The sequence below is a fragment of the Camellia sinensis genome, chromosome 8 (assembly GCF_055761805.1).
Source record: "Camellia sinensis isolate YWXY chromosome 8, ASM5576180v1, whole genome shotgun sequence".
Taxonomy (NCBI): Eukaryota; Viridiplantae; Streptophyta; class Magnoliopsida; order Ericales; family Theaceae; genus Camellia; species Camellia sinensis.
The window spans coordinates 100686703-100700376 of NC_138968.1; the positions used below are offsets into that span (position 1 = coordinate 100686703).

Consider the following 13674-nt stretch of genomic DNA (forward strand, 5'->3'; position numbering starts at 1 on the left):
TAGAGTTGGAACACTCGGTCACTTATTCGGACCTACTTGCATGATGGGAGATATGTAATTATGGTGTTTACTTGCCATTTCTCATGCATTAGGGTTTAAACACACGGACACGTATTCGGATCATCTTGCACGATGGCAGATATGTAATTTTGGTGTTTACTAGCCATTTCTCATACATTAGGGTTCAAACACTCGGTCACTTATTCGGACACTCATGTATGATGGCAGATATGTAATTATGGTATTTACTTGCCATTTCTCATGTATTAGCGTTCGAACACTAGCACACTTATTCGGACCCTCCTGCACGATGACAGATATGTAATTATGGTGTTTACTTGCCATTTCTCATGCATTTGGGTTTAAACACGCGGACACGTATTTGGATGCTCTTGCATGATGGCAAATATGTAATTATGGTGTTTATTAGCCATTTCTCATACATTAGGGTTCGAACACTCGGTCACTTATTCGGACCCTCTTGCATGATGGCAGATATGTAATTATGGGGTTTACTTGCCATTTCTCATGCATTAGGGTTTAAACACATGGACACATATTCGGATCCTCTTGCATGATGGCAGATATGTAAATATGGTCTTTACTTGCCATTTCTCATGCATTAGCGATCGAACACTCGGACACTTTTTCGGACCGTCTTGTATCGTGGCAGAGAAGTGATTATGGTGTTTACTTACCATTTCACATACATTAGGGTTTAAACAAACGGACACGTATTCAGATCATCTTGCACGATGGCAGATATGTAATTATGGTGTTTACTAGCCATTTCTCATACATTAGGGTTCGAACTCTCGGACACTTATTCAGGCCCCCTTGCATGACGGCAGATATGTAATTATGGTGTTTACTTGCCATTTCACACGCATTAGGGTTAAACACTCGGACACTTATTCGGACCCTCTTGCGTGATAGCAGATATGTAATTATGGTGTTTACTTGCCATTTCTCATGCATTAGGGTTTAAACACATGGACACGTATTCGGATCATCTTGCATGATGGCAGAAATGTAATTATGACGTTTACTAGGCATTTCCCAAACATTAGGGTTCGAACACTTGGACATTTAAGCAGACCCTCTTGCATGATGGGATATATGTTATTCACCCAAAAAAAAATGATGGGATATATGTAATTATGGTGTTTACTTTCCATTTCTAATGCATTAGGGTTTAAACACTTGGACACTTATTCGGACCCTCTTGCACGATGGTAGATATGTATTTATGGTGTTTACTTGCCATTTCTCATGCATTAGCGTTCGAACACTAGTACACTTGTTCGGACCCACTTGCACGATGGTAGATACGTAATTATAGTGTTTACTTGCCATTTCTCATGGATTAGTGTTTAAACACACGGACACGTATTCGGATCCTCTTGCATGATGGCAGATATGTAATTATGGTGCCTATTAGCCATTTCTCATACATTAGGATTCGAACACTCAGTCACTTATTCGGACCCTCTTGCATGATGGCAGATATGTAATTATGGTATTTACTTGTCATTTCTCATGCATTAGGGTTTAAACACACGGACACGTATTCAGATCCTCTTGCGTGATGGCAGATATGTAAATACGGTCTTTACTTGCCATTTCTCATGCATTAGCTATCGAACACTCGGACACTTGTTCGGACCGTCTTGTATTATGGTGTTTAGTTGCCATTTCACATGCATTAGGGTTTAAACAAATGGACACGTATTCGGATCATCTTGCACGATGGCAGATATGTAATTATGGTGTTTATTAGCCATTTTTCATACATTAGGGTTCGAACACTCGGACACTTATTCAGACCCCCTTGCATGATGGCAGATATGTAATTATGGTGTTTACTTGCCATTTCACACGCATTAGGTTTAAACACTCGGACGCTTATTCGGACCCTCTCGCGTGATGGCAGATATGTAATTATGGTGTTTACTTGCCATTTCTCATGCATTAGGGTTTAAACACGTGGACACATATTCCGATCATCTTGCATGATGGCAGACATGTAATTATGGTGTTTACTAGCCATTTCCCATACATTAGGGTTCAAACACACGGACACTTAATCAGACCCTCTTGCATGATGGGATATATGTAATTATGGTGTTTACATGCCATTTCTCATGGATTAGCGGTCGAACACTAGTATACATGTTCGGACCCTCTTGCACGATGGCAGATATGTAATTATGGTGTTTACTTGCCATTTCTCATGCATTAGCGTTTAAACACACGGACACGTATTCATATCCACTTGCATGACGGCAGATATGTAATTATGGTGTTTCCTAGCCAATTCTCATACATTAGGGTTCGGACCCTCGGCCACCTATTTGGACCCACTTGCATGATGGTTGATGTGTAATTATGGTGTTTACTTGCCATTTCTCATGCATTAGGGTTTAAACAGACGGACACGTATTCGGATCATCTTGCGCGATGGCAGATATGTAATTATGGTGTTTTCTCATACATTAGGGTTCGAACACTCGGACACTTATTCAGACCCTCTTGCATGATGGCAGATATGTAATTATGGTGTTTACTGGCCATTTCTCACGCATTAAGGTTTAAACACTCGGATACTTGTTCAGACTCTCTTGCGTGATGGCAGATATGTAATTATGGTGTTTACTTGACATTTCCCACGGATTAGGGTGTAAACACTTGGACACTTATTCGGATCTTCTTGTATGATGGGAGATATGTAATTATGGTGTTCACTTGCCATTTCTCATGTATTAGTGTTCGAACACTAGCGCACTTATTCGGACCCTCTTGCACGATGACAGATATGTAATTATGGTGTTTACTTGCCATTTCTCATGCATTAGGGTTTAAACACACAGACACGTATTCGGATTCTCTTGCATGGTGGTAGATATGTAATTATGGTGTTTATTAGCCATTTCTCATACATTAGGGTTCGAACACTCTGTCACTTATTCGGACCCTCTTGCATGATGGCAGATATATAATTATGGTGTTTACTTGCCATTTCTCATGCATTAGGGTTCGAACACCCGGACACTTATTCGGACCGACTTGTATCATGGCAGATATGTAATTATGGTATTTACTTGCGATTTCTCATGCATTACGATTTAAACAAACGGACCCGTATTCGGATCCTCTTGCATGATGGCAAATATGTAATTATGGTGTTTACTAGCCATTTCTCGTACATTAGGGTTCGAACACTCGGACACTTATTCAAACACTCTTGCATGATGGCAGATATGTAATTATGGTGTGTACTTGCCATTTCTATCGCATTAGGGTTTAAACACTCGGACATTTATTCGGACCCTCTTACGTGATGGCAGATATGTAATTATGGTGTTTACTTGCCATTTCTCTTACATTATGGTTAAAACACACGGACACGTATTCGGATCATCATGCATGATGGCAGATATGTAATTATGGTGTTTACTTGCCATTTCTCATACATTAGGGTTCGAACACTCGGACACTTATTCAGAACCTCTTGCACGATGGCAGGTATGTAATTATGGTGTTTAGTTGCCATTTCTCATGCACTAGGGTTTAAACACTCGGACACTTATTCGAACCCTCTTGCATGATGGCAGATATGTAATTATGGTGTTTACTTGCCATTTCTAATGCAAAACATTCGAACACTGGGGCATTTATTCGGACCGGCTTGTATGATGATAGATATATAATTATGATGTTTACTTGCCATTTTCCATGCATTAGGGTTTAAGCACTTGGACACTTATTCGGATCCTCTTGCACGATGGTAGATATGTAATTATGGTGTTTACTTGCTATTTCTTATGCATTAGCGTTCGAACACTAGTACACTTATTCGGACCCTCTTGCACGATGGCAGATATGTAATATTGTGTTTATTTGCCATTTCTCATGCATTAGGGTTTAAACAAACGGACACGTATTCGGATCCTCTTGCATGATGCAGATATGTAATTATGGTGTTCACTAGCCATTTCTCATACATTAGGGCTCGAACATTCGGTCACTTATTCGGACCCTCTTGCATGATGGCAGATATGTAAGTATGGTATTTACTTGCCATTTCTCATGCATTTGGGTTTAAACACACGGACACGTATTCGGATGACAGATATGTAATTATGGTGTTCACTAGCCATTTCTCATACATTAGGGTTCAAACACTCGGACACCTAATCGGACTATCTTGCATGATGGCAGATATGTAATTACGGTTTTTACTTGCCATTTCTAATGCATTAGGGTTTAAACACATGGACACTTATTGGGACCCTCTTGCGTGATGATAGATATGTAATTATGGTGTTTACTTGCCATTTCTCATGCATTAGCATTCGAACACTAGTACACTTATTCAGACCCTCTTGCACGATGCCAGATATGTAATTATGGTGTTTACTTGTCATTTCTCATGCATTAGGGTTTAAAGACGCGGACACGTAGTCGGATCCTCTTGCATGATGGCAGATATGTAATTATGGTGTTACTAGCCATTTCTCATACATTAGGTTCGAACACTCGGTCACTTATTCGGACCCTCTTGCATGATGGCAGATATGTAATTATGTTGTTTACTTGCCATTTCTAATGCATTAGGGTTTAAACAAACGGACCCATATTCGGATCCGTTGCATCATGGCAGATATGTAATTATGGCGTTTACTAGTCATTTCTCATACATTACGGTTCGAACACTCGGTCACTTATTCGGACCCTCTTGTACGATTGCAGATATGTAATTGTGTTGTTTACTTGCCATTTCTCATGCATTAGGGTTTAAACACACGGACACGTATTCTGATCCTCTTGAATGGTGGCAGATATGTAATTATGGTGTTTACTTGCCATTTCTCAGGCATTAGCGATCGAACACTCGGACACTTATTCGGACCGTCTTGTATCATGGCAGATATGTAATTATGCTGTTTACTTGCCATTTCTCATGCATTAGGGTTTAAACAAACGAACCCGTATACGGATCCTCTTGCATGATGGCCGATATGTAATTATGGTGTTCACTAGCCATTTCTCATACATTAGCGATCGAACACTCGGACACTTATTCGGGCCGTCTTGTATCATGGCAGATATGTAATTATGGTGTTTACTTGCCGTTTCTCATGCATTAGGATTTAAACAACGGACCCGTATTCGGATCCTCTTGCATGATAGCAGATATGTAATTATGGTGTTTACTAGCCATTTCTCGTACATTAGGGTTCGAACACTCGGACACTTATTCAAACCCTCTTGCACGATGGCAGATATGTAATTATGGTGTTTACTTGCCATTTCTAACACATTAGGGTTTAAACACTCGGACACTTATTCGGACCCTCTTGCAGGATGGCAGATATGTAGTAATGGTGTTTACTTGAAATTTCTCATACATTACGGTTAAAACACACGGACACGTATTCGGATCATCATGCATGATGGCAGATATGTAATTATGGTGTTTACTTGCCATTTCTCATACATTAGGGTTCGAACACTCGGACACTTATTCAGACCCTCTTGCACGATGGCAGATATGTAATTATGGTGTTTAGTTGCCATTTCTCATGCATTAGGGTTGGCAGATATGTAGTTATGGTGTTTACTTGCCATTTCTCATGCAATGCGTTCGAACACTGGGACATTTATTCGGAACGGCTTGTATGATGACAGATGTATAGTTATGATGTTTACATGCCATTTCTCATGCATGAGGGTTTTACCAAACGGACACGTATTCAGATCCTCTTGCATGATAGCAGATATGTAATTATATGTGTTTTCTAGCCATTTCTCATAGATTAGGGTTCGAACACTCGGACACTTAATCAGAGCCTCTTGCATGATGGCAGATATGTAATTATGGTGTTTACATGCCATTTCTAATGCATTAGGGTTTAAACACTAGGACACTTATTCGGATCCTTTTGTACGATGGTAGCTATGTAATTATGGCGTTTACTTGCTATTTCTCATGCATTAGCGTTCGAACACTAGTACACTTATTCGGACCCTCTTGCACGATGGCAGATATGTAATATTGTGTTTATTTGCCATTTCTCATGCATTGCGGTTTAAACAAACAGACCCGTATTCGGATCCTCTTGCATGATGGCAGATATGTAATTATAGTGTTACTAGCCATTTCTCATACATTAGGGTTCGAACACTCGGACACTTGTTCAGACCCTCTTGCATGATGACAGATATGTAACTATGGTGTTTACTTGTCATTTCTAACGCATTTGGGTGTAAACATTCGGACACTTAATCGGACCCTCTTACGTGATGGCAGATATGTAATTATGGTGTTTACTTGCCATTTCTCATACATTAGGGTAAAAACACACGGACACGTATTCTGATCATCTTGCTTGATGGCAGATCTGTAATTATGGTGTTTTACTAGCCACTTCTCATACATTTGAGTTCGAACACTCGGACACTTATTTAGACCCTCTTGCATGATGGTAGATATGTAATTATGGTGTTTACTTGCCATTTCTCAAGCATTAGGGTTTAAACACTCGGACACTTATTCGAACCCTCTTGCATGGTGGCAGAAATGTAATTATGGTTTTTACTTGCCATTTCTCATGCATTAAGGTTTAAACACACGGACACGTATTCGGATCATCTTGCGCGATGGCAGATATGTAATTATGGTGTTTACTTGCCATTTCTCATGCATTTGGGTTTAAGCACACGGACACGTATTCGGATCCTCTTGCATGATGGTAGAAATGTAATTATGGTGTTTACTAGCCATTTCTCAAACATTAGGGTTCGAACACTCGGTTACCTATTCGGACCCTCTTGCATGATGGCAGATATGTAATTATGGTGTTTACTTGCCATTTCTCATGCATTAGGGTTTAAACACATGGACACGTATTCGGATCCTCTTGCATGATGGCAGATATGGAATTATAGTGTTTACTAGCCATTTCTCAAACATTGGGGATCGAACACTCGGACTCTTAATCAGACCCTCTTGCATAACGGCATATATGTAATTATGGTTGGTGTTTACTTGCTATTTCTTTGGCAATAGGGTTTAAACACTTGGACACTTATTCGGATCCTCATGCACGATGGTAGATATGTAATTTTGGTGTTTACTTGCCGTTTGTCATGCATTAGCGTTCGAACACTAGTACACTTATTCGGACCCTCTTTCATGATGGCAGATATGTAATTATGTTGTTTACTTGCCGTTTCTCATGCAATAGGGTTTAAACAGACGGACACGTATTCGGATCCCCTTGCATGATGGCAGATATATAATTATGGTGTTTACTTGCCCTTTCTCATGCATTAGGGTTTAAACTCACGGACACGTATTCGGATTATTTTGCATGATGGCTGATATGTAATTATGGTGTTTACTAGACATTTCTCATAAATTAGGGTTCGAGCACTCGAACACTTATTCAGACCCTCTTGTATTATGGCAGATACGTAATTATGGTGTTTACTTGCCATTTCTCATGCATTTGGGTTTAAACACTCGGAACCTTATTTGAACCCTCTTGCATGATGGCAGATATGCAACTATGGTGTTTTCTTGCCATTTCTCATGCATTAGCGACCGAACACTCGGACACTTATTCGGACCGTCTTGTATGATGACAGATATGTAATTATGGTGTTTACTTGCCATTTCTCACGCATTAGGGTTTGAACCCACGGACACGTAATTGGATCATCTTGTATGATGGCAGATATGTAATTATGGTGTTTACTAGCCATTTCTCATACATTAGGGTTCGAACACTCGGACACTGCATAAAAAAGTCTCTCCTTCTCATTATGACTTGATGTCTAAACCTGTTTCTGAGACTGAAATCAAGGAGGTTTTTTGGTCTTTAAAAGCCAATAAAGCCCCCGGTCCTGATAGGTATTCCGCTGGGTTTTTTAAAACCTCTTGGGATATTGTTGGTATGGATGTCACATTAGCCATCAAGTCATTCTTTGACACTGGTAAACTTCTTTCTGAGGTCAATAGTACCATCATTGCTCTCATTCCTAAAGTTCCCAATCCTATGCATGTTGGTGACTATAGACCCATTTCTTGTTGTAACACCATCTATAAATGCATTGCTAAGATCATAGCTAATAGACTTAAATTGGCCCTCCCTAATCTGATTGATCCTGTGCAATTTGCTTTTGTCCAAGGTAGAAGGATCTCGGACAATATTTTCCTGTCCGAAGAGCTTATGAGAGGTTACCATAGGAAGTCCCTTACTCCTAAGTGTGCCATGAAAGTGGACATTATGAAGGCTTATGATACTGTGAGGTGGGAATTTATTATTGATACTCTTACAGCTATGGCTTTCCCTCCTTGCATGATTACTTGGATAAAGGCTTGTATCACGAGCCCTTCCTTTTCGGTCTGTATTAATGGGAGCCTTCAGGGGTATTTTAAAGGGGCTCGGGGGTTAAGACAAGGGGACCCTATGTCCCCGTATCTTTTTGTGGTGGCTATGGAGGTCCTTGCTAGGATTTTGGCTGAGAAGTCTAGGAATCCCCTGTTGAAATTCCACTGGAGATGTGAGAAAACCAAAATTGTCAATTTATGTTTTGCTGATGATCTGATGATTTTTAGCAAAGGGGACCCTGGTACTGTTAATCTTATCATGCAGGGTTTGGAGGAATTTAGAAATCTGTCGGGCCTCACTCCTAATCCTAGTAAGAGTAACATTTTCTTCTCGGGTTGTAGTATACAGCTTAGAGAGGAAATCCTTCAGGTTGCAAAATTTACTGAGGGTTCCCTCCCGGTTAGATACCTTGGTGTGCCTTTAATCACTACTAAGCTTAAAGTGTCTGATTGCCATATTCTGGTGGAGAGAATTACCAAGAGGATCAAAAGTTGGACCAATAAATTGCTCTCTTATGCTGGTAGAGCCCAACTCATAAAGTCTATCCTGTTTTCAATGCAGGTGTATTGGTCCTCTCTTTTTATCCTTCCTAAGAAGATAGTTAGCGACATTGAGAGTATTCTTAGATCCTTTTTTTGGTCTGGGGTTGAGTTGAAAAAGCATAGTGCTAAGATTGCTTGGAAGTATATCTGCAGAAATAAAAGTGAAGGTGGCCTTGGCTTTAAGGATCTGGAAATCTAGAACAAGGCTGCTATAGCCAAACATGTTTGGTATTTGTTTTCGGGGGGGGGGATTGCTCTATGTGGTGCCAATGAGTTAAGTCTTACTTGCTCAAAGGTAGGAGTTTCTGGTCCGTTAAGACCCCTAGTGATCCGTCTTGGGTTTGGAGGAAAATTTTGTCTCTCAGGAACTTAATTTATCCTCTCATCAAATTTAAGATTGGTAATGGTGACAATGTGTTTCTTTGGCATGACAACTGGCACCCTCTAGGTTCTCTTTGGCAGAGGTTTGGGCCTAGGATCCTTTATGATACTAACCTTCCTGATAGTTCCAAGGTTAGCTCTATTGTCTCTAACTGTTCTTGGAAGTGGCCTGTTTCTAATTCTTGGGAGATTAAGGAGTGGATCTCCTCCACTCCTTCATCTCTCTTACCTTCTCCGGGCTCTTTAGATACTCCGGTTTGGAGCTTGACTGCTGATGGTACTTTTTCTATCCAGTCAGTTTGGGATTGGTGGAGGGAAAAAGGGCCTAAAGTCCCTTGGTCTAAACTTATCTGGGGCCCCCCTTTAATCCTTAGGGTTAGTTTTATTGTTTGGTTGGCCATTAACGAGAGACTTAATACTGGTGATAGGCTTCAATCTTTTGGTCTTGTCTCTAATCCTTGCTGCCCTTTCTGTCAAGCTCCTGAGGAGAATCACTCCCATCTCTTTTTCAGGTGTATTTTTTCCTCTAGGGTTTGGGGTGGCATGATGGCCAAATGTAATGCTAGCTGGCCTTCTCTGTCTTGGTTGGGCACTGTTGAGTTTGCTACTAAATCTACCAGTGGTAATTCCTTGAAAATGCTGATTCTGAGGTTGTCTTTTCTCTGCACTGTCTACCACATTTGGATGGAGAGGAATAGTAGAATCTTTAGTAAGGTCCACAAACCTGAAGAGGTTATTACTAACTCTATTATCCAAATGGTTAGGGGTAGGCTCCTTTCTTTGGATAACATTAAATTTTCTGCAGGTGATCACTGGTTTTTGGAGAAATGGAACCTTCCCTACAAAATTATGCAGCCGACCAATGCTACTGCAGATGGTAGGAGAATGAGTGGTGTGAGTTCACCTACAATTAGGGTCGAGTGATGGTGAGCATATACTGTGGAGTTTTACTAATTAGGTGTTCTTTTGTAGGTTCTCTCCTTTCTTATCAGATTATGATGAATCCTATATCATTGAAGTGGCTGATTGGAGGGTTGAGTGATGTGAGCAAGCAAAGTATTCTATGCCACTGTGGGTTGAGTGAAGAGAGACAGTATACATGTTTTGCTCTAACATTTATTATATATTATATATGTTTTATGCAGGTTTATGGAGCTTTCAAGTATACTACCTATCTTGTTCTATTGAGAAATCTGGTGAGGTGTGGGCCAAGTGGTGTGAGATTCTATATGGAGTGTAATAATGTTTTTTACTGTGGGCCGAGTGTGGGGAGGTCTTATACTGTGTGCTTGTTATTTCTGCTGCTTTATGATCTTCTTTACGGAGGTGGTAATTTCTATCCGTGGCTGGTTGTGGCTTATGTTGTGGTTCGGTGGTGTGGTAACTCCTTATTCCGTAGTTACCTGTGGCTGTTAACAGTTTATTTCTCTCTTGCTGTGGAGGAGTGGTGGCTGATTGCTGTTCAGATTTGGGTGGCTGTTGGCAGGGTGTGTATGTACCATGGTGATGGCTGCTTCAAGCGCCTTGCTATGCTACAAGTGGGAGCTAATCAGTGGTCTTTCTTTTTATTTTTATTTGTACACAGTTGTAGTTTGCAGTTTGCCTACTCCTACGGGTTGTGTAGGAGGTTTTCATGTGTACTTTGGTGTCTCGTGTAACAGGTTTTTTGAGCAATTCGGTAGGATGGGCCCCTCTTGGTTCATCACTTCGGTTTGTTTGGGCTACTATTTTTGTATTATATTTATTTTGTTACAGGTGCCTATCCCTACGGGTTATGTAGGGAGGTTTTGTGGGTGTGATGGTGCCCATCCCTACGGGTTGTGTAGGGAGTTTTTGACTGTAGTAGTGGTGCTTGTTGGCTGCTGGTTTTGTCTTTGTACAAGGTCCCTATTCATCATAGGATATGGCCTTTGTACAGTTCGATTGGCTAAGTCTTCATTTGGCTCTCCTAATTTTCGGATGTAGCTCCTAGGTTTGGTCTAGTGTTTTTTTCTTTGTGTTATTTGGGCTTCGGTAACTGTGGACTGAGGCTTGTGTTGTTCTTCTGTTGTTAGGGCCTGGGGTATGCCCCTTGTATTTTTGTAAATCTTTCTGTTTTATATTATTTCTTATTCACCCAAAAAAAAAAAAAAAAACACTCGGACAGTTATTTAGACCCTCTTGCATTATGGCAGATATGTAATTATGATGTTTACCTGCCATTTCTCATGCATTAGGGTTTAAACACTCGGACACTTATTCGAACCCTCTTGCATGATGGCAGATATGTAATTATGGTGTTTACTTGCCATTTCAAATGCATTAGGGTTTAAACACTTGGACACTTATTCGGATACTCTTGTATGATGGTAGATATGTAATTATGGTGTTTACTTGCCATTTCTCATGCATTAGCGTTCGAACACTAGTACACTTATACGGACCCTCTTGCACGATGCCAGATATGTAATTATGGTGTTTACTTGCCATTTGTCATGCATTAGGGTTTAAACACACGGACACGTATTCAGATCCTCTTTCATGATGGCAGATATGTAATTATGGTGTTTACTAGCCATTTCTCATACATTAGGGTTCGAACACTCGGTCACTTATTCGGACCCTCTTGCGTGATGGCAGATATTTAATTATGGTGTTTCCTTGCCATTTCTTATGCATTAGGGTTTAAACACACGGACACGTAATCGGATCCCCTTGCATGATGGCAGATATGTAATTATGGTGTTTCTTGCCCTTTCTCATGCATTAGCGATTGAACACTCGAACACTTATTCGGACCGTCTTGTATCATGGCAGATATCTAATTATGGTGTTTACTTGCCATTTCTCACGCATTAGGGTTTGAACACACGGACACGTAATTGGATCATCTTGCATGATGGCAGATATGTAATTATGGTGTTTACTAGCCATTTCTCATACATTAGGGTTCGAACACTCGGACACTTATTCGGACCCTCTTGCATTATGGCAGATATGTAATTATGGTGTTTACTTGCCATTTCTCATGCATTAGGGTTTAAACACTCGAACACCTATTCGAACCCTCTTGCATGATGGAAGATATGTAATTATGGTGTTTACATGCCATTTCTCGTGCATTAGCGTTCGAACACTAGTACATTTATTCGGACCGTCTTGTGTGATGGCAGATACGTAATTGTGGTGTTTACTTGCCATTTCACATACATTAGGGTTTAAACAAACGGACACGTATTCGGATCCTCTTCCACGATGACAGATATGTAATTGTATTGTTTACTAGCCATTTCTCATACATTATGGTTCGAAAACACGGACACTTATTCAGACCCTCTTGCATGATGGTAGATATGTAATTATGGTGTTTACTTGCCATTTCTAATGCATTAGGGTTTAAACACCTGGACACTTATTCGGACCCCCATGCGTGATGGTAGATATGTAATTATGGTGTTTACTTACCATTTCTCCTGCATTAGGGTTTAAACACACAGACACGTATTCCGATCATCTTACATGATGGCAGATAGTTAATTATGGTGTTTACTAGCCATTTCTCATATATTAGGGTTCGAACACTCGGACACAAAATCAGACCATCTTGCATGATGGCAGAAATGTAATTATGGTGTTTACCCGCCATTTCTAATGCATTAGGGTTTAAACACATGGACACTTATTCGACCCCTCTTGCATGATGGTACATATGTAATTATGGTGTTTACTTGCCATTTCTCATGCATTAGAGATCGAACACTCGGACACTTATTCGGACCGTCTTGTATCATGGTAGATATGTAAATATGGTGTTTATTTGCCATTTCTCATGCATTAGGGTTTAGACCCACGGACACGTAATTGGATCATCTTGCATGATGGCAGATATATAATTATGGTGTTTACCAGCCGTTTCTCATACATTAGGGTTCGAACACTTGGACACTTATCCAGACCCTCTTGCATTATGGCAGATATGTAATTATGATGTTTACCTGCCATTTCTCATGCATTAGGGTTTAAACACTCGGACACTTATTCGAACAATCTTGCATGATGGCAGATATGTAATTATGGTGTTTACTTTCCATTTCTAATGCATTACGGTTCAAACACTTGGACACTTATTCGGATACTCTTGTACGATGGTAGATACGTAATTATGGTGTTTACTTGCCATTTCTCATGCATTAGCGTTCGAACACTAGTACACTTATACGGACCTTCTTGCACGATGGCAGATATGCAATTATGGTGTTTACTTGCCATTTCTCATGCATTAGGGTTTAAACACACGTACACGTATTCAGATCCTCTTGCATGATGGCAGATATGTAATTATGGTGTTTACTAGCCATTTCTCATTCATTAGG

General features: G+C 40.2%; 1 protein-coding gene across 1 annotated transcript; it reads left to right on the forward strand.

Moving 5' to 3' along the window:
* The first annotated feature begins 7838 nt into the window (after positions 1–7838).
* Positions 7839–11102, forward strand: LOC145797923 (uncharacterized). Its single transcript, XM_082885366.1, has 6 exons — positions 7839–9015; positions 9237–10199; positions 10295–10365; positions 10468–10813; positions 10908–10983; positions 11078–11102. Exons 1-6 carry the CDS (start codon positions 7839–7841, stop codon positions 11100–11102), a joined length of 2658 nt encoding a protein of 885 aa, XP_082741492.1.
* The last annotated feature ends 2572 nt before the right edge of the window (positions 11103–13674 follow it).